We start from the raw sequence: 22,258 nt of genomic DNA, 5'->3' as shown, positions 1-22,258 counted from the left end.
TTCAAATAAATAAATAACAATAAAAAGAACAGGGGTCAAATCTAATAGATAAAAAAAATTTCAATTAAGAAAATGATAAAAAAAAAAACAAATAATAATAAAAAAATAAAGATCAAAATTGATACAAAAATCAAATCAAATTTCAAATGACAAAATTGAAAAACAATTATTCAAAACAAAATATATATTAATTAAAAGATTAAGAACCAAATTTGATATAATTAACAAATAACTTGATATTCTTGATTTTTTTGCAACTTCTAAAGTGAAATGATCTTAATTAACTAACTTTTTAAATAACAAATAAATATGAAAAAAATTGAAAAATAATTTTCAAGAAACTATTTTTCATAAAATAAGCAGAAACCTAGTTTAATTTATTTGAAACTCATATTATACTAGGAAGTCATAGGCCCAAACGGCCAAGTTTAATATTAGTGAAGAAACCTATGAATTGAGACTAAATCTTTGATCTTGAGTAGAGTTATTTGGATGTAGATAAAGATTAAGATATATTTATAAACATAAAATATTGACCATTAAACGGGTATGAGTATGATTCAAACCCAAGCCATACGCGAGGGCAAGAAATATATTTATCTGTCTTTTTTAAACATGTTTCTAACAAGTAATCATGACCTTAATGTTATCGAAAAACTTATGTTTAGAAAATTATCACAACTATTAGATCAATTAATTGAATTTGGGTGAGTCTTGACGTGATGAAAATAGACAAGATGCATGCTCTTTTTTCATGAGGGCAAGTTGCTTGCAAGATAAGAGATTAGCAAAGTGGGCTCTCCTTCTATTCTCAGGAGGAAACTATGTCCAATGGAATAGGTAACTTAGAAATTGGATAGGATTACCCTTTTCATCTCTACCCCAAATGAATGCTTATGAACTCAAAGCCATAAATAGAGCCTAATATACTATAAATTCAAGAAGGTGAAGAGGGAAGGAAGGCTAGGTCCTTTGTCACAGAGAAAATTCCAGTTTAGGTTTTTTTGTTTGTTAGTTTTTCCTAGTCATGATAGTACCATAAGAGATGGTCTTTGTATTCCTTTCTTTCTTGCCCTACTTTTCTTGCCTTTCTTTCCCCTCTTTATCACTCTTTACTTCTCTTCACTAGCAAGCTATCTCAAATTCCTTTGCTATTGCTTTACCCCCTCCTTGGCGTTTCTCCATATAAAATCAAGTTATTTCATTAGAGGCCATTGTCTCCAAGAATAACATAGAAGAATGGCAATGGGTGCAATGTCTGTGACAGTAACAGTTGTTGTTGCTGCAGCTGGGATTTATTTCTTCGACAAAAGCCACACCAAAGCTCAGGTAATAAACTAGGTCCCTTCATAAATTTCTTTGCTTTCTCTCAACTTGTAGTTTTAGTTTCTTGTTTATGTGGAAGAATCCAAGCTTAACTTTGTTTATGTTCAGGAGCTGGGAAGCAGAATGAGATCATCTAGTGAAAACATGGTGGCAAAAGTGAAGACCAGTGAGACGCCAAAATTAGCACCCCAACTGGATGGATTAAACTGTTTTGAAACATTAATATGTCATTGATTCTGCTTGGTCTACGTGGTTAATTATCTCCTACACTGCCTTGCAGAGGTTGTTATTAATGATAAACCATGGACATCACCTTCTTTCTCCAAAACATTACTTACTGCTTCTGTTGTAGCTAGTCATGCATTGATTAGACATTACTAGGGAAAAATGCTACAATTTTTTGTCTAAACTTTTGCTGATTATGATTTATTTGTTAATTCCTATGGCATGAAATGAAAGAGGTTGAATTGGAGGAAATCAGGAGAGGGATGTCTCCTATGAAACTTCTCATTCTATAAGATTAGATATTGTACTTGAGCAGAGCATGCACAGAAGGAAGATTAAAACCTTAATGGGTGTTTTTAACTGATAATACGGGAGAAGCTATGCCATCAAAGCACAGGACATCATGTTGACAAATATTTCTGCAACAAGTGAGCTAAAATGAGACTGATGAACATAAACAATGACAACATCTTGTAGAGCAGATGCTACATGGACCTTTAAGTATCTGTGGTTTAACTGATTGAAGAGAAAACTTCTGCTTTGAGTAAAAGCATCCTCATCATATCGCATTATCAACATGTTTCTAAAGTATGATACAAAATTATACAACCTCCCACTACCACTGAAAAGGGAAGAGTGACACTGGTAGTTAAAAAGTTGAGCATCTCTCATATTGGGTTTTCAACTTTCAAGTAGTTCCAGCATTCAATCTTGCATTCCTTCCCATGTTTCCAAACCTTCTTCCCACATTGAATATAAATGCCTTCGTCAAGAGTCCTCGATCAAAGCTACATGCAAGGATAATAGCCCCACCAAAAATTAGAAGCTTTGGTATGTTCCGGCCCAAAGACTTCTCAGAAGTAGTGGTAGCTGCTTCATTCTCTGACAAATTCTCATCGCCTCCCAAGGATCTCAGCAACTCTGGATTTATTTTGGTGTTAACCTGAGCCATGAAAGCAGGCCGAGAAAGTTCTGCCCCTGATGCTCTTGCTTTTTGGTAGGCACGTAAACCAGGTTCAATCTTCTTGACAGTTCCCCACATGCCCTGCCGCACTCCAAGCTTAGCGATTTCCCATGGGATGCCCATGTCTTCATGATGGAAGAGCAACACCTCACAAGCAGTCAGCTGGCCATCACCTCTCCTCGATTCCACTGATCAAGTGTAATTCAAGTGGATTTAGCTGTTAGTCACTATTCTAAGTCTCATGACAAATAATATACAGACTAGCTCTTCACGGGACAAAGCAATTGCCCAATGTTCTGGGGTAGTGAGAACCTGAAGAAATGTTTCAAGGTGAAGAAGGATTTATTCAATTAAATGGCAGAAAGGAAGAAGATATGATATACCTGCTCGGATACACCAACTTGAGTAGTATAGGTCAACCCGTCTTGGCTTATCTCGCCTTGGGACAGATGAGCATGGTACTCCCTGAAATTAGTTAGAAGCAGTCAATTAGATTGGAGGTCCAAAATCTCAGCGATGATAGCAAAAGAAAACAAGCAGACATGATAAAAAGCTGATAGATGAGATTGCAGAATGCTCCCATTTGTTAATAAAGAAAGTCTTTTTCCACAGGACCTTGTGGTCCATTGCTATCTCTCTCCCACTAGTGGGAAGTGATTATGAGTTTGAGCAATAGAAAGATGTAGTTCTAGAAGAAAACTGGGTTAGTTTGGGAACTGTAATTACACAGAGAGGGCCTCCCTCGTATCCAAAAGGAACGAGTCTTTTCCATCCCTATCATTGTGTATCGTTTCAAACATTTTCTTAGACACAAGTTACTAATTTTTCAATTCACCCGAGTCAATTCAATATGAACTGGAACTAATAAGAATTACACTCTGAGAAGCACTTTAAGCCATCCCAATTTTAAGCCAGTGAGAATTAATTGTTTATTTGTACCCTATGGTTGGGGATATTCAAAATGGAAGGTTTCAGAAGACCAGTTCAACTTAGTTAGCATCAGCAGCCCTAGCCGATTGGCTTGTTAGACCTCTGTTACCTTACATATAGCTGAACTCAGTTTCCATGTTTGTCCCATCATAAGTTGAGTTAGGTACCAAGTAGATGCTGCTTAATATTATTATTATTATTGTACATAATTTATAAACACAGAATAATAAACTCCTGATTCATACCTTCGTCACACAGAAATAAGATCTGCCCGACTCCCATATTCGCCGACCTATTATGTATTCTCTGTCACTACAGAAAAAGGGAAACTGCAGCACAAAGCATTGGTAGGAGATGAGCACATAAAACCAAGACAAGCTATGATTTAGAACATATGAAAGGAAGACTCACTTTTCGTATCCAATGCACTAGCATGGTCCCTGTGATGGAACATTCATCTAATATTGCAGAATAAGCAAGCATGTCATCCCACTTTGTCCGGAAGTCATCATCCCAAAATAAGTCTCTCACTATCTCTGGTGAGGCATCCTCAAAGACAGTACTGCTACGATATTGAGGAGGACCAGTCTAACAACCCATTAAACCAAAAACTGATAAAAAAGATGTCTATATTCCACACATTATCCAATTGCATGAAAGAAAGTAGCTGAAATTCCAACCAAATTACCAAATTGAATCAGAAGAACTGATAAAACTGTTGGCCTGTATTAAATTACTGTTTGAATAAGAGAGAAAAGTCTACCTTGGGATCTCTCCTCCATGCTTGGTATCTCATAGTTGGGGTGGAACGATCCATCATATGTATCCAAGTAGAACCTCCATCTTTAACCTCAACAAGCTGGTTCAAATGTTTTAAATCCTCCTCCGTGACTAGACTAGCAATATTAGACTGCTCTTCATTCAGCTGTGATCTACTAGACAAGTACAAAGAATAAATTATTCACTTGCCCCAAATTAAGCTCATTCACAACTTTCTTTGATATTATCCAAAACCATTTTATGGTCATCCCATAGAGACAAAGTTTCCCATTGTGTGTCAAACCCAACAATTGATAATTCTAAACAAATCATAAAGGACGAGATCATTGCTAAACTGGAAACTATTACTACAAGGAATCATAGATTTTCTGTTTCTTGCCCCATCCAATTCTAGTATTTGCACAGATTCAAGTTTCCCATTAGATACCATACTTTCATACCATAAGTTGTCATGATGGCACAAGCAACCCTCAGTTAATCAAACTGATTACGAATTTCAACTCCACAAAATTATTGAGAACTTTACCCGTTATTTAACAATAGACAAAACAAATACTACTGACAAACTTCTAAATTCATTCAAAGATTGCAAGGCTCATTTCATTTAATCTTTTATTGATACAGAAAACTAGACACTTTGTGATAAGGGCTCGTACCTGCAATCTTCATATTCTGTAGGTGGCACATGAGATGGTTTCTGATGCTCTAAATTGTTGTTGTTGTCCACAACCCAAGAAGCTTCACAATTTGAAGACCTCACCAAGACCGAATTCCACTGCGAGAAAGAACCAAAACTCTTCAATGGAGACATCAAAAATCGACAAGGTGAAGATGGCAACGATGACTCCAATATCTTTGATACACAAGAAGCCAATTTGTCACTTTCCCTGGTCACCCATTTAGGCTTCCATGACCATCCAATAATCAAGCCAATAAGAAAAGATATCCACAGTGGACCTAAAAAACCCACCGTTTCTGTACGTACACCTAACATTGAAGAGGGATGCTCTAAAATATCATATAAAGCCTCAATCAAGGCCATAGCATCATATAAACTCACAAAACCTAAATGGGTTATCAATAAACCTCTAAATTTGTAATCTTCGTTGTCTTTGGTAACAAAAGTTTCAATCTTTGAATCGAGTAATCAAGGAAATTGATAACTCAAGAGATAGACAACAAAGGGTTTAAAGAAATATAGAGAAATATCAAACCCTGAAAAGAAATATCACATGAATTTGGTAAGAAGAAGACAAAGAGGGTGTCTGTGTTTGTTTTTGTGTGTGAAGATGATTGAGACATGAGTGGTGGTGGCAAGAAAAGATTGTGTGAGTGGATAAGAGAAGAGGTGGGCTGGGTTCATGTCACCATGCTGTTTTTGAGTACTTCGCAAAGCAACCTTGTTTGGTGTAGGAGAAATCTTCTAAAAGGAACTGTGTGCATAGAGGAGGGGGGCCCAGTTTGGGAAAAAAAGAGAGAGAGAGGATTGGTGGAGACTGACTTTAGTTAAGTACTCGTCTCCCAACACCGCCTCTCCTAGATTTGTCTTTATATGTATCTTTGGATGTACAGACAGAGAGGTCTCAGTTGTGTTGTGTAATAGCGTACTTTGTTGACATGTTTTTGGGGCTAATTCTACATGAGTCCCTATATTCTTATCATTTTTTAAATCTAGTCCCTTTACTAAAGTTCATTCTTTGTATTCCATAATTATTGACGTTAAGAATGTGGAAATCCTGTCAATTGTTTTTTTTGTTAATAAGCATACTATTTTTTTCATTATTTCAGGAAAAGTGTCCTAAAGAAGAAAAATAAATAAATAAATGCTTTTATCCTTGTTATAAATAAAAACCTCTTCGTCTCTCGAAGAGAATTTAACACTGATAATGTTGTGTTTTTTTTTTAATAACTAAACACATTCTTTGCTATCTCGAAAAAAAATATTTCTTAAGAAAAATAAAGAAAACTACTTTGGTTTATCCTCGTTACAAATCAAGACCTCTTCATCTCTTGAAGATGATTCAGTTTCACCTTACCATTAGATAGGTAACTTGCATTATATTGTGGGTTGAGCAAAAAAATATTTAACTTGAAAAGATAATCAAAAAAATTTATAATCCAAGTTATAGAACTCATTGGATCCAATAAGACTACTTCATCTAATATTATGATAAAAAAACAATAACAATAAATGGACTAAATTAAAAACATAAAAAGTGATCATGATAACCAGCACAAAAAGAATGTTTGCAAAAGAATAAATAATGAATCTCAATTACTAAACAATCTAATGTCGAACAATAAAATTGAGAAAAAAAAATGACCCAAGTCAACTAGAATTAACATGTTAAACCTGTGACATGGATTGTGAGGTCACGATAACTTTATAGAAAGCAAATTAAAAAAATTACAATGCTCAATTCTCAACAATCTAAATGTAGAATGATAAAATAAAAAATAAAATCAATTAACAAAAAGAAGCAAACAAAAACCCAACAAACCTAAGCAAGGCTGCCAAACCTTACGAGCCAGATAATTGAAACGAGATAACCTAATAGAAAGCCAATTACGAGAAAAATTATGAAACTCAATTCTCAAACTAACTTAATTCTGAAGGACAAAATAAAAAAAATATTCAATCTTAAAAAACAACCCGAAAAAATAAATCAAAGTCACTTAGACTAAGCCGCCAGACTTGGGATCTAGGTCATGACACTATGATAACCCTTTAAAAAGGAAAGCAAAGAAAATCAAATAGCTCAATTTCCAACAAATAGAATTTTGAATGATGGAATTAAAAAAAAATTGATGTAAAAAAATATCTAAAAAAAGATCAATGTCAACCTGGGTTAACATTTTAAATCTGTGATCCGAGTCATGAGCAAGAACCACCTCATAAAAAAATCATGAACCTTAACTTCTAACCAATCCAATGATGAAGAATAAAATTAAAAAAAAATTGATTTTTTTTAAGACCTAAAGCAAAAAATAACAATAAAAAATAGGATCAAATTTGAAACAAAAATAAAATGGTAGGACACCTTTTTCTTTGGCAGAGCAACATGAAACTTTAGGAGAGAAAAGAGAAAAGAGAGAGGAGAAGGAAAAAAAAAACATGGATTACCATGTTTCTCTAATCATGACACGTGTCACATCACTAGAAAATGCTCACTGCGATGCTTTCAACAACTATGAACAATGAATTTTCATCACCGAAGGTAGTTGCATGCACTAGCTATCCTCCACATGCCAGCACGTGTAACATACGCACCATCTAAGTTGCCCTACCCATTTACCCTAGCCCACCATCTTTGTTTGAGTTTCAATTTTGATCTATCAATATTTAATTGCTCTACATCAACATAATTTTATTTTATTTTTCTTGACATTGCGAGAATTCTATATTTAGAAAATCAAAACAAACTATCAAGTGAGATCCTAAATAAAGTCAGTATAAAAGGATTAAATTAGAAAAAAAAAATCGAGTGATGAAAAAAATCTTCCCTTGACTTTGAAAATAAATCTTTGATATTAGCATAAAAAAGAAGGACCAAACATTTGTTTAAGCTTAAAATCCAGTCCTCGAAACTCTAATTTTTCAAATCAATAAAATTAAATTTTATTATTTTAAATTGAGCATCAATCAAGTGGAGAAATATTTCTTGACACTACTAGGTTTCCATATATAAACATAAAAACAAATCAATGATATTAATCTGAAATCAATGCAATGTTAGAGAAAAATAAAATTAAAAGATTAAATTGAAAAAAAAAAACCTTAGAGACAAAAAATAATAATTTCACCATATGAACCATAGTGGAAACTCACATGGGCACAGCGAGACATGTTGCCCTTTTTTTAATTTCAATTTTAATACACATTGAGAACATTGAGAAATATATATATATATATTTTTTTTTTCCTTCCTAATTTTGTTTCGGTCATCTGCTCACAAGTGATGTCTATTTTTGGCACTATAGAATTTGCTATAATTAATTTGGTGCGCCATCCAATGCAAAAGAGTGTTGTCTTCCTAATTAAAGAGTGGATCCATGCAAGCACATTGACATTAATTATCACATTAATTGCTTTTTCATAAAATAAAATTAAAGATAAAAATGTTTATGCTTGAAATAATGTGACTCACCATTTATTATCATACACACATGATCTTAACATCATTACATTATGCAATCCATGCATAGTTTGTTGCAAGCCCATGAATCATTGTGACAAAATTGCAACTTTTGGTTTGCAGCTGTTACAATTACATCAAAAACAAAGTGGCTTTTTTTTTTTTTTCATATTTGATTAGAAATCTTTATATTTTATTTCATATTAGTATTTTTTTTATTGTGTTGTCACATATTTAAATAAAAATTAAAGTTATTAAATTCAGCTTGATTTATGACTCGACTCAAGACTTAAGTTACGAGTTGGACAGATTAATTTGGGTAACTCAAATCAATTCAAAATAATTTTGTTTTAATTTTTTAAAAAGTGAAAGTGACATCATTTTATTTTTTTAAAAAACTCAAACTAGATTTTGAGTATGTTGATCATAAGTTCACCTATAAGATCAATCAGATAAACTTCAAATTAAATCTTTTAAAAACCAGGCTAAAGGCTAGGTCGACCTATCAAGCTAGATTAAGATTAATACCTATGTTAGAAGCAACATGTCCATACTGAAATTATCAAACTTGATCTAGCCCTTGACCCGGTCCATGACTCGAGTAACAAACTAGATAGGTTAATTTAAGGGTTTGTTTATAAGTGTGATTTATGTTGATTTTCAAAGTATTTTTTACTTGAAAATATATCAAAATAATATTTTTTTATTTTTTATATCAACACATTAAAAATTAATTTAAAGATAACTTTTTTTAAAAAATACAATTAGATCACAATACCAAACACCATTTAAATTGATACACGACAATCCAAAACAGTAACATTTTAAGATTTTTAAAAAAGGTTAAAACACATTATATTATTGATTTAATATTTAATATTGTGGTATAAAATATATTTTAAAAGTATTTTTTAAATAATAATATATCAAAATAATTTTTTTATATTTTCTTTTTATACCAATACATCAAAATTATTTAAAAATATCTAAAAAAACAATTTAAAAAATATTTTTAAAAGAAAAAACAAAAAATATTGTCAAAGAGAAATCTTCAAAGCACAAATTCAGTCAAAACAATAAAAAGCACAAATATATTTTACGAAATAAATCTTCAAAGGGATACCTTTTGCTTTTGCCAAAAACCAATTCAAACAGTTCTTGGTTACATTTTATTTTCTCAAAGGCTTCCAAAAATGCACCAAGTGGCAACCAACAAAACTATGCTTATGGTTTATCCCATGGGCAAATCTACAAGAACTCTTTCTTCCCATCTGTGGCAGCCACCGCCATCAACACCACCCACCAAACTTATTGTAGTTCAGTGTCAAAAAGCTCTCATCTCTCTCTCATTCCCTTCAAGATTATTACAGATCGAGAATCTCCTCAAATCCCATTAAACCAAGCCAATCAATCAATGCTGTGTTCAGTTCAAACCAGCAAGTCCAGTTCAAACTGGTTAGACCGGCTCTGGTCCAACAGAGGCTTCAACAACAACAATGATAATAACCCTTCTGTTCCAAACCCATCAAGTTCTCCAACTACCAATGCCTCAAACTCTGTTATCAACTCAAACTCTGAGTCAACTCACTCTGACTCAGATCAAATCAAAGTTACAGCAACAACAGCGACAGCAACAGCCAGGGAGATTTCTTCAAGTGACAATAAAGATTTGTTCTTTATAATGAACAATGTTCTTTCAGACCTCTTCAACATGGGTGGTGTCAGTGACCCAGTTGAGGAAAGTTCAAGACTTTCCAGGAAAAAGGAGAAGGTTCCTAGGAAACAAACAAAACCTAAATTTTGTTTCATTTCAGGGAATAATAGTGGTAATGATTCTTTAGATTGTGTGCGAAAAGACCGGAATGTCCTTGCTGCAACAGGGTCATTGAATTCTGATAAGAATTCTAATAATGTGGATTGTGGGGTTGTTGATGATGATGATGACGATGAGGAGGATGTTGAGGAGGATGTTGAGGAGGAGAAGGGTTTTGGTGTTGGTGGTGATAAAGAGCTAAAAGGGTATTCAAGAAGTGAAGTGACTGTAATTGATACAAGTTGTCAAGTGTGGAAGTTTGATAAGTTGGTGTTTAGAAAGAAGAATGTGTGGAAAGTTAGAGATAAGAAGGGAAAATCTTGGGTGTTTGGGAGCAAGAAGAGGAAAGGAAATGACTTGGAATCTGCTAATGGAAATGGTGCTAAGAAGAAAGCTAAAGTTTCAAACTTAGAGGTTGGATCGTCTAAGGATGTCAATGATGTGAGTTTATTTGTTTTAGTCTTTTTTGTGTGGGGTAGGAAAATTTTACATACGGGTTTTATGTTTTATTGCTGCATAACTTGTTTCAGATAATTAGTTAGTGACTTAATATTGCAAGGTCTTAACTTGTGCAGCATTTGAGCTCCTTTCTGTTTTCTTGACATGGTCTTTCAGTATTGCATGTGTAAGATAAGTTGATAAGTTGATATTGTTGAGTCTAGCATCAGTATAAATTGTCGTGGACTATGGCGTTGAAACTGCAGCGGTCAGCTTATTACATTCATTCCTATCATTGCAATGGATCGAGTAAACTGTGCTATCACATATCGCAAAAGAGCTTATGCATTTTGCCACAGTTTAGCCTCTCAGATTACATAAAATATTCACCCGTCAAACTTGAATAGTTTGATTAGTGCTAAAGCACAAATCAACATCTTTATTTCATCAGTTTTAGCAAGATAATCATGCCTCTTAGCATGAAAGTTCCTCTCTTTCAAAATATTGCAGTGCTGATAAAGTAGAAACCCTTGACTGTGACTTTGATGTCTGAATATTAACTTTTGATTGTCAATGACTGTATATATACTCCTAGCTTGTAATTGATTCTAATGTTGCAACTGCTTCCTCTAAAAAACTTGATGTTTGTATGATAAAGAAGTTGCCTTTATTTTATGCTTATATGTCTGCAATGGTTTTAAAGTTTCCAATTAAGTGGACTTCCTTGTTGGGATTAGGTTTATCTGTCTGATTTACCTCTATGATTTAGAAATTCGTTCTATGTTTCTAGAGGCATATTATAAGAAAGAAATTTTATATTCTTCAATTTTCTAATTTTCTGAACTTAGAAGGTTATGTTCTGGAAAAACTTGATGGGGTGTACATTTTTGGGCCTTTGCCTGATAGAACATGTTCAACAAATGCAATGATCTATTTGGCTTTCCTAATTAGTTGGTGTTTGCATCACATGGAGGTTACAATGCGCTGAGATCAGTTGTATTCATTTGGGAATGCAAATCCTAACTTAATTACGGGTGCAGACTCATTTCCTTGAAATGATTTGCTCACCTTATGATCCGTCTACTGGCTGCCTCTTTGTATTAATTTGGAACAGGGGCTATTTTTTCCTATCGAAGCAGTCATGTAGGTTAGATACATCCATTTATTGATAAATCTTTTCCAAAAGATGCAGAGGTTAACAATTTTTCAGCAACTAGTTCTTTGCGGTACAGATTTTCTCATGTGTGAAGTAAATAAGCATAGGATATTATAAATTATGATCATATATATCTGCCACCATCTCGGTTCTTTTTACTGGAATAAGTAGTTATGGCATTTTAATAGTATCACACTGCCTTGCACTTTACCATTCTCCACTCAGTATAGTACTGATTAAGTTTTCAGTTTTCTTTGCTTGACATTGTTATGGTTATGGTAACATTGTAATCTGCATCTACTTGTCCAAAGACTGCAAATGGGTCGAAGTATCCCTTTTCTTTCTGTTTGTTTGGACTTATTTTAGAACTGCATGCGCAGCATACCTTTCTGAAAGCTGTTAGGAAGCTAAAGATTGCTATAGCAAACACCCATTGAAGTATCCCTTTTCTTTTTGCTTATTTGCTAACCTCCATGTTCAGCAATGTTATGGCTATGCTTTTGGCATTTGGCTTGGACTGAGTTCAGTCCAACAGTGTGAAAGTAATAGTATTCTGCATGGGTTTTTCCTGAATCAAAGCATGGCAAGCAAGAGTTGACCAACTGTGTCATCTGTCTTTCTCTGCATTACTTGTATTCATTTCATTTTGAGATGTTTGGTGCCTCAGCTGGTAATGCTGACTACAACAGCATGCCAAATGATGGTATGGAAGGGGAAGCTTTGATCAGTCTTCAAGTTATGACCGGAGAGGTGCTAATGTTATGTTTATTCTTCCTTGTGTAGGTTCAGAAACAAGAGGATGAGAGAAGGGAAGAGGAACATAAACAAATGCCAGAGGATCTTAGCCAAGTTCCCAAAAAGAGGCAAATATAATTGCAGGCCTTGTGCTGCTTCTCATAATTTTTCACATTGTTTGATGCTTGAATTCACATGAGAGATGCATTTTTCTCTTTTTGAATGTCTTGCAGGTTCCATTTTTCAAGATCGCCCGAGAAATCTATAAAGAGTGGCTCATCTGTTATTCTTATAAAAACTATACCTACGAGCAACAAAAGTGGGAAGAATATTACCAAGAATCGTCTCAAGGACAATCAAAGAAAGAACAAGACTTGATGGATTTGTTCTAAACTCCAGAATTGATAGCTGCAAGTTGTCTGCAAGACCAAACCCTTTACATTTGTCTACAACGCCTCCTGCTGCTGAAGCTCTTGGATCTGAAATGGTTTCATTTGTCACAATCCCCCCTGAAAGAGGTAACAGAATTTGGGGTTTGAAACTCAAGCTCACAATTACCTCAAACCCTGATTCTAACCCCTGATTGATTGGACATGGAGCGAAATCATTATTATTTGTATCTCTAGTAGTTATAACATCCTTCAGTAACATTAAATATTTCGTTACAGGAAACTACAGTGTATTATTCCATCTTTTCATCAATGTGAACCTGTTCCAAATTCCCCAGTTCAACTTAGAGCAGTGTGTGCATTTTACCAATGATTAGGTTTCTCATGCTCATGACCACCAATACTTGAAACCTAACTGCATGCAACTATGTGCTTATACCCAATTCACCAGAGTAGTAGTAGAGGCAAACTTAGAGCAGTGAAGCTGAAGCCACTGTCAAAACCTTCAACTTCCACGGCCACAAGCTCGTCCAAAGGGAACATTTGAACGAAGACAACCATGCTTGCAACAGCAAACCCATTATTTTCTTCTTCTAGTTCTTCCTTTCTATTGCAAACAACAAACACATCACCAACAAAGCTTCAATCTTTAGCTACTCCATTTGCAACTCTCTCGACCCATAAAAAGCCAACTCTAGTAAATTTATCTAAAGCATCAAGATTCTTAGGCCCTGTGGGTTTTTCACTCACTAAACACCTTCTAGTCCAGTACAGCTGCCTCGACTTGCCTGCTGTTTTGCGGATTGAAGTTGGTGAGCTGTTTTCATTCTCAGAGACCTTTTGTCAAACATGCTGTGCATATTATGTTCAGATACACATTTGGAGTACTGGGTTTTAATGAGAAAGAAAATGGGTTACTGTTAAGCAGATCCCAGGTCTAAAGTTTGCATCTTTTGATTCTATACGAGACCATGTTTCACGTTTAGATTAGCCGTTGAACTATATCGCTTAATTGTGAAGTGGCCGGATGTGTTTAATAGCTGATGAAATTGATCCGTTGATATATTTTGTGCTTAATGAATTAGAAGGAAAGGTCGAGCCAGCGTAGCTTAGGCTCCTTGTGATTGCCACTGTGCCAAGGTTCTTGGCTGGTTTTGATGAAAAGGCTAAGCTGTTGATTGATCGTGGAATTACTCAAGAAAACAATGTGAATTTGTCCAAGGCTTTGTTCCTATAGTCTATTGAAGAAATTGATAGGATGGCTACATTCTTGAGCCGGTTTGGTGGGATTGACATAATTTGTTAGGCGGTCATTGTTTCTGAATTTTGATTTGGATACTCAGTTGATTCCTATAGTAGAGTTGCCCAGGGAGAACAGAGGTGGGGACGAGGATGCTGCAGGGATTGTGTTGCGTAAACTCCCTGCCATTTCTAACTTACAGTGTGAAGCATACAGCAGGTCATGTTGAGGTCTTGAGATCTTTTGCTGGCCTTACTTATCCACAAATACTCAAAATTTTAAGTTACAGTATGGCTACAAATGTGCAGGTTGCTGCCTTCATTTATGTTTGCAAGAAAGAAATAAAAATATGAGGTAAGAAATTGTATTGCAATGAAAAAAATATAAAAGTGTAATTATGAGCACTTCAAGAATCAGAAAGGTAAGGACTTACATAACTTACTTGAAGATACCGACTGCACTGTTTAGCTTCTTCTTGTTGCATTTCTACTAGCTTTCTTCTTTCTTCTTCTTGCCTTTAGATTCCATTGATCTTCAACCATTTTTAGAAACCATGCAGGTCTTCTTGTTCTAATTAAACACAACATATCCCATGATGACTCCAAACATAAGCCCACATCCATACCCCATTGCAACAGCTTTCCATCCAAATCCATCTCCAAACAATGTTGAATCATCTACTTATTTGATGGCGGCAATGGTGGTGCCTCACCACTGTTGCATTCTTTTGGCTTTGGAAATCCATATAAACCCAAGTTTCCTTCAAATGAGCTATGATCAGACATGTTGAACGACTTTCCACAAGGTATGGGTCTCTCATGATAGTACGTAAAACATTTAACACTTCAAGAAATGTTGGATTTGTCAACTGCAATTGAATTTGAAGAAAGATCTAATGACTGTAAATTAATAAAAAATCCCAATGATAATTAATTATCATTTAAGCTTTCCCACTAGCTTTGGAATCTTATTGTTGAAACTGTTATTTGATAAATCAAGTACTATGAGAGGATACTTCGGGTTTTCACAAACTCAATTTCTGACTCTTTACAAGTGATTTTTATGGAATAGATATAGCTAGAATAATTTCTTGCTGTTATGTAAATTATATTTTAATCAGCACCCATCATTGCTTCAAGATTATTAAAAAAATCCACTTAAATTATTCTTGGAAATATCAAAAATCTGTAATTCAAAGAAAGAATTATAAGTAGTCGACCCTCATTATTGAATTTTAAAACAAGAACTTATATCTCTAAAAACATTTCTAGAAAATAGAAATTGTATCCTCAATCTTTGTCAAGATCAAGAACTTTCTATACTGTGCAGTTGATGAAAAACAATGGAATTTTCCCTTGAAATTAATTGTCATTGAGGTTGAAATATCCAAGCGATTCCCCTCTAAAAATGTTGAAGAAATAGTGCTTTAAAGGTTGTTCATGCCTTGATGAAAAACTTAGAGGTTGTTGCTGAAGGTGCCAAGACATTGTGGACTAGAAACACTCAAGCTGCGTCTCTAAAACAATAATTTCATACCATTTTATTCAATCTAAAAACTGTGTTTAAATTTTCTTTTTCTTGAGTCGTAGATATGTTTTGGAGCTCAAAATCTTAAATATGAGATTATGTATTCAGTTATTATGAATATATCATCAACTTTTCTCATTTAAGCAATGCTCATGTATATAAATCTCATCACATTTATGATCGACGTCCACAAACCATCGAGCAAATCAGATATGTCCAATTAGTACGTGAGAAGAAAAATCTGCAAGGAAATTTTTTTCAAACCAATTAAGTGAAATAAAAAACTGATCAAGAAAGTCATCTTCACCTTCTTATGTCCACTTCAATCCAATCCAATCTACAGTTGCACACCAAGAATTAAGTAACCAGTAAATTCAGTTGTACACCAGTCAACGTGTTTCTGCAGTAACATTGCTGAACCACTACCAGAAACGAAGCAGCTTACTAATGGAAATTGGAGTTCCAAGGTTCTTGCACTCAAGATTCCCAAGTTGCTGTTGGATTGTTAGTCCTAAAAGATCTTTCTTTTTCACCGTCAACAAGAAAAACCAATCTTCGTTTGGCGTGTCCTTTTCCTCCTTCACCTCCAAGTCATCGGAACTTAAATATATTGTCCAGCAAGTGGTGCTGAACATGGAACTGAAGGTTGAATTATTCAATTACAAATATTTCCACACAAGTAGGTCCCTTAGTTGATGACTAAACAAGAGTGAGTCTTGGAAACCCGGAAATATTAATTTCCAAAGTTGACATTTTTGTTGAGAGCAGATAATATCGACCACATTTGCAGCAAGTCTACGTGCTAATAAATACAGTTTGTGCTCTAACTAGAACTTCCTTTGTTGCTCGTCTGATGGGAACTGTTCTTGAGAACATCCACCCCTCTATCTTGTTGGCTTATGATCTTAATACTAATTAATCTTCCTTTGCATGCACTGATAAATTATTACTGTTATTATTAACAAGAACAAGGGACTGCTTACTTGAAGGATTAAACAATTTACATGTTTCTCGGAAAAAAGAAGCATTTTATAGCTTAAAGAATAGCAATGCATTGGGCATTCGAGGCTGGCAATTTACGCAACTGCAGACATTACAAATAAAAAACATTGCAAAATCGATTCATTGACATATGAAACTTCCCAGGAAAAGGCGTTGGTTTTTTTTTATATAGAAGAAACATCTAATCTAGGTAATGAAACGATTAGCTGGTTAAAGTAAACAGAACTTACAGTGGAAAAAAACATGGACAGTGCTCAAAAGTTGCAGTAGATTCCATGGAGCACAAGATCAGAAGAAAAAGGTCGTTGATGGAAGACATATGAATCTCAGAAGCAGGCATTCTCCCTAAAATGATGAAGCCCACCTCGTTATATTTGGTAGTTGATGCGAGCCAAGATCTAGATAGTGCCCAACTCTCAAGGTTTTCCTGAATGCGTGAGATTTGTTCTTGGGTTTCAACTTTGACCATCCATTGCAGTCAATCTCTGAATCCAGAGACTCTTCAGAGCACTCATATTCCAACTCTCTTTTCAGAGGCTTCCAAGTTCTATTAGCTGATGTTGATGATTTCAACAAAGCTGTGACTCGGACACTACGACACTGCTTGAGAAGCTAGGTTGCAATGTTGCTACTGTTGCATCTGGGTTTGAAAGCCTTTGTGCTCTTGGTCAAGCTGCATCTTCTTTCCAAATACTTCTTTTGAATATTCAGAAGCCTGAGTTGGATAGATATGAAGTCGCAATGAGAATCTGGAAGTTAAGAAGACGTGTTTTGCCATTGATCATTGCCATGATAGCAACTTATGATGATGATGTGTCGGACTAATGCTTGCAGATTGGAATCAATATCATTCAGAAACCAGTTGTTCTAAAAGGAATTTCCTATGTGCTTTGAAGAGTCCTGGCAAACAAAGTTGTTTGATGAACATAATGTCAAAAAACTGTGGTAGCTTTGATTTTTTCAGAGCAGTTTGGGGGTCACAAATGAATAACCAGACAACATTTAGCCTCTCAAACCCCTACCAATCTTCTAGCGTAGAGATCTGTACATATACAACATTTACAGTCACAATGAATCGATGATTTACAAATTTAGATTGCCATTTTCTTGATTGACAGAACTTTATCTTCCTCACAGCTACGAGTAGCTTAACCTATTGGACGTCTTTTCTATAACACTCTCTCAAGAAAACATGACGGCATGCAGCTTGATCACCAAGCAAACATACAATGGCCAAGAACAAAGAAAGAAAGTTCAGCAGAGTCAGGAGCTGAACTACCCCCTTTGTGGGAAATCAGTTTCCTGTCCCCCTTGAATGGTTGTGTAGATGGATCTGATATACTCGGTATTCTTGAAACACTACCCCTCCCTTTCTTGGCATCTGGTCCCAACACCTCTATCATGTATTTCCAACCATCAATAGGTCTTCTCCTGCTAAATATGCGATCCTCGATAAAACTAGCTATCTGCAAGTAGTCACAGAAAAATTTGCTAGTTTAGCAGAAAGGAGATGATGACTAGGCTGAATTGTAGATTCATCGCTAAGAGTAGCCTAAGAAAAAAAAAACTTAATGGCATGAAAACATCAATTCACCTGAAATTTGCTGTATGCTATTCGATGATCAAATTCTTGGAAGAGAGTATCTTCCTCCCTCTGTGACATTTCCCATATATCTCCATCTTGTGCCTTCGTTGTTGTTTCCCAACCATCAAGCTTGCTTTTAAATTCGTAAGAGCTTGGGATCTGTGTTGTCCAAGTCATTAATGGCAGTGTCAAAATTACGTGATAAGATATCTATTAGAATTGGTGAGTTAGACAAAAGGAATCCACGTTATATTCCAAACTTGCCAGTAATCCTGCACAAGCTTAAAAGATCCTGGAATTCAGTAGGGCTAAAAAGGACATCAAATTTATTCTCTAATTTTCTAAACTTCATAGAGGACCTATAACATGAGACTACCTGAATAATCTAGCAGAAAACATTTTATCACACTTACTACAAACAAAATGCACCAAATTCTTAGTCCATTCAAATTCAAAACAGCTTTTAGGGAGCTGTGTTGGATTCTTGAATGGGAAGGAAACATAGCCTTATTACTTCATGGTCATGTAAGTGATTTTGTTCTCGATTTTTATTTTTTGTTCTCTATCCCTGTGGATGAAGACAATTTTACATCCTTTTCCTATGGAGCTCTGTTCTGAACCATCAGATCCTCCGGCAGCAACGCTGTTTCTCATGCATCATTCCATTCATCCTCTTTTTTGGTAGAAAATGATTGAAAAATCGGCCTACTCCATTTATTCTCCAGAACCAACCCATAGTCACATTTCAAGTACACTGCAAATACAATCAAAACAAGAAAAATTCCAACTTTCACCAAAGATGTGAACTGGCAACTAAACTACATCACACATAATAGAAATTAAACTTTATTCCAACAATTGATCCAGTAACATAATAAATCAAAACCCCAACTTCAAAAATCACCAAGCTCTATATGACAGAACTAATTGAGAGAGATGAGTATGTTAGCAAATCAAGAAAAAAGTGAACTTTTAGAGTGTAGATTAATGGGGTTTAAAGATTGATTTAAGTGAACAGTAAAAAACTAAGACCCACCAAATCTGAGAGATGTATAGAGAGAGTTTTTGACCAAACCAAAAAAGCCCATGAACAACTCAAGAAATGAAAGAAGAGAACAAGTGAGAGAAATACCTTCAAAAAACCCCCAACTTGGCGACAATGTCTCAGTGAGTCGGAGCAATTCAGGTCCAGCTCTGGTGAACTTGGAAGGAAGCGTTCTGAAGCTACAGTACAAGACAAGAGTTAAAGTATACAGAGAAGAGAACAATATGAGAAAGCCCAAAAGCTATACAACATTTGAGTGGATAGCTCAAAGTATACAGAGAAGAGAACAATATGAAATAATGACACTGAAAACGCTAAGTAATGTTAATGATAAACTTAATCAGTAAATTGATGATGAGTTCGTTGTTAATAAGCAATAGTAAGGAAGTGTTTTGTATCTTTGTAAACCAAAATATTTTTTTTAAAAAAAAACTTGCTTTAGGGGCTAAATGGATAAAATAAAAAAGGTTTAGAACTATATAAATGGAAATCTTTCTCTTTTCTAAACAACCAATCACTTGAAAATCTGAGAGGTCTTAGCAGAAAAAGAATGGCAAAGAGAGCAGAGAAGGAAGCTAGATAAACAGAGCAGCAGTGAAAAAGACATGAATCTTTATTTTCTTTATTTTCTTAACCTTTTTTGTTCTTGTCATTTTATTTCTACCATCGTCACTATACATCCCTTACAAAAAAATAATATATATATATATCTATATATATATATATATATCTATATATATATATATATATATATATATATATATATATATATATTACTATTAACCTATATTTGTTTAAATGAATTACATTCCCAATTCTCAACCTTGTTTTTTTTTTAATGATACACGAAGAGTTACATAGTATTATTTTGGATTTAATAATCTTGGCTTATTTAGATTATTTTTAAAAATATTCATCATAATTTCAATATTATCTTTAAATATAGATATCAAACTTATGGAGACTGTTTTAAAAAAATCTCTACAAGTTTAAAGAGACACGTTGAGGAAACAAATCAAGAGAATATATTTTGAATTGAAATCTAATCAATACAATCATCAATTATGGAGGAAATCAAGTACTACATCAAAGGATAAAACTAATAATTTTAGTCGAGGTACGCGCAAACTGACCCGAACACCCACATTAAACTAAAATAAAATAAAATAATGAAGAGTATAATTTATTTTCATAATTGTTTGGTTGTATTTCTATGTATACATTGTAATTGGTTGATTGTAATGGCACATCATATCAATAAAGTTTCTCATTTTTAATAGAAGAATTAAGAAATTTTATTGATATTTTCTGAAAATTCTAGAAATTCTGGTTATAAGGTTGAAGATGACAAAATCTCATTTTTGTCTTGAATTATGAAAATTAAAGTTTAGTTACTAAGCTTTAGAAAATTAAGATTTTACACCTGAAATATTTTTTTTGATATTTTGGATGAAATGATTGTGAAGTTAAGGATGAAAAATCATAATTTGTTTTTTTATTTTTTTATGATATTTTTAGTTTATTCCTTGAATATTGTACAATTATGATTTGACCTTTGAATTTTTAAGGAAATTACAAATTGGTCCCTACTAGTAAAAGACAATTTCTAAGTTAGGTCCTAACAAGAAATTAAGATTTATTGATGTTTTTTTTAATCTAGTTTTATTTGATTTCATTTGAATTTGGTGTTAATTCCATATTATGCTCAAATATGTTTAGGTAATTCGTAGGCACCACATATAGCTTATTTGTAATGAAAGTGGTTGAATACTATAAAGTGAGTATTCAATATATTATAGTGAGTAATAAATATGAGATATATATATATATATTTAAGAATTTTTATGAAATGTGTGTTTGTATACGTATAACAATATGAAATCTGTTAAATGATTATGAGTAATTTTTATGTGATATGTATGTTTGTATATGAAGTGAGTAATTATTATGAAATATGTGTGTTTATAAAGTATGAAATTTACATCTTGATATCACCACTATAAAATTGATTTTTTTTTTCAGACATAATATTTTGTCAGTATAAAAGCTTTGTTTTTGTTGGTAAAAAAATATCACTGATGGATATATCGACGAATACATTTCATCGGCTAGTGTTGCATCGAGGATTGTAGATTCGTCAGTAATTACATCGATGACTTGAACGTCAATGAATAGGCTAAAAGAATGTTAGTATCGATGATAAAATTAGTTGACGACCAATATTTGCCAGTCTATCTATCAAAAATATTTATAATGGTTTATCAGGCCCTTTTAAAAGTTCAAAAAACCTAACTGCATTTACATTTGATTTTTCATTTAAAGGGATGTTATGTGAATTTTCACCTGAATAAACATGATTTATTAATATTTCATCCATCACCATACTCTTATAATGATTACAATTATCATTTACAACTTCATATAAGTCAATAAAACTAGATATTGAGTTAACAATATTTTTTAACATGGTCTTGTAAGGAACATATAGTTCTTCATATGAAAACCAATACAAATTTTTCTCAATGAATATTTTTTTAGAAAATGTATTGTCACAACATTTGATTGGTGAAACTTTTTATTTTACACTTCTCACATAAATATTTAATTCAATTTCCACTAATATTCCCTATACAACTCTTGATGTGAATCTCGATACATCTAAGAACGATCATCCATTACTTAAGAAACTTATATAAAATATCGATAACAATATTTATTAATAATGTAATAATCAATTCAAAAATGAACTTCGATAATTAAAAATGAATTCACAATCAAATAACCAATTATTGTTTTTGTATAAAAATTTAATGATGCATCAAAATATTTACTAAATAAACCCAATCAACAATAGTTAATCAGTACCTAAATAATTATTTATCATTTACTCAATTCAAACTTATTCAATCTAGATTAATACCATTTAATTGTTATTAATTCCATAAAAAAATCAATTTATCAAGATTT

General features: G+C 33.6%; 3 protein-coding genes and 1 long non-coding RNA gene across 7 annotated transcripts; 2 read left to right on the top strand and 2 right to left on the bottom strand.

Moving 5' to 3' along the window:
* The first annotated feature begins 283 nt into the window (after positions 1 to 283).
* LOC18103656 (uncharacterized) lies at positions 284 to 1,803 on the top strand. The gene is made up of 2 exons (XR_002977120.2): positions 284 to 1,329; positions 1,435 to 1,803. It is a non-coding gene; the product is annotated as an uncharacterized LOC18103656 (long non-coding RNA).
* A 287-nt stretch (positions 1,804 to 2,090) lies between these two features.
* On the bottom strand, positions 2,091 to 5,733 carry LOC7464303 (uncharacterized). Of its 2 annotated transcripts, none has more exons than XM_024582643.2 (6): positions 4,882 to 5,733; positions 4,209 to 4,380; positions 3,857 to 4,033; positions 3,691 to 3,774; positions 2,899 to 2,980; positions 2,091 to 2,703 (listed from the first exon to the last, which is right to left on the bottom strand). In XM_024582643.2, the coding sequence occupies exons 1-6, from the start codon at positions 5,265 to 5,267 to the stop codon at positions 2,240 to 2,242; spliced, it is 1,365 nt and encodes a 454-aa protein (XP_024438411.2). In that variant the 5' UTR covers positions 5,268 to 5,733; the 3' UTR covers positions 2,091 to 2,239. The 2 variants fall into 2 exon arrangements, with proteins under 2 accessions (XP_024438411.2, XP_006376667.3); XM_006376605.3 differs by having other exon boundaries at positions 4,209 to 4,377; positions 4,882 to 5,730.
* Positions 5,734 to 9,519: 3,786 nt separating this feature from the next.
* Positions 9,520 to 13,235, top strand: LOC7464302 (uncharacterized). Its single transcript, XM_002318419.4, has 3 exons — positions 9,520 to 10,615; positions 12,552 to 12,631; positions 12,737 to 13,235. The coding sequence occupies exons 1-3, from the start codon at positions 9,776 to 9,778 to the stop codon at positions 12,879 to 12,881; spliced, it is 1,065 nt and encodes a 354-aa protein (XP_002318455.4). The 5' UTR covers positions 9,520 to 9,775; the 3' UTR covers positions 12,882 to 13,235.
* Positions 13,236 to 17,590: 4,355 nt separating this feature from the next.
* Positions 17,591 to 19,925, bottom strand: LOC7464301 (protein GAMETE CELL DEFECTIVE 1, mitochondrial-like). Of its 3 annotated transcripts, none has more exons than XR_008056894.1 (3): positions 19,379 to 19,925; positions 18,256 to 19,000; positions 17,591 to 18,127 (listed from the first exon to the last, which is right to left on the bottom strand). XR_008056894.1 is itself a non-coding variant. In XM_052445778.1 (2 exons), the coding sequence occupies exons 1-2, from the start codon at positions 18,421 to 18,423 to the stop codon at positions 17,873 to 17,875; spliced, it is 423 nt and encodes a 140-aa protein (XP_052301738.1). In that variant the 5' UTR covers positions 18,424 to 19,370; the 3' UTR covers positions 17,591 to 17,872. The 3 variants fall into 3 exon arrangements, 1 of the variants encoding a protein (XP_052301738.1); XR_008056895.1 differs by having other exon boundaries at positions 18,256 to 18,405; positions 19,379 to 19,923; XM_052445778.1 differs by lacking the exon at positions 19,379 to 19,925 and having other exon boundaries at positions 18,256 to 19,370.
* Between the last annotated feature and the right edge of the window lie 2,333 nt (positions 19,926 to 22,258).

The sequence above is a fragment of the Populus trichocarpa genome, chromosome 12 (genome assembly GCF_000002775.5).
Source record: "Populus trichocarpa isolate Nisqually-1 chromosome 12, P.trichocarpa_v4.1, whole genome shotgun sequence".
Classification (NCBI taxonomy): domain Eukaryota; kingdom Viridiplantae; phylum Streptophyta; class Magnoliopsida; order Malpighiales; family Salicaceae; genus Populus; species Populus trichocarpa.
Note: the sequence above shows the minus strand (reverse complement) of the source record. Positions and strands in the feature narration are given on the sequence as shown.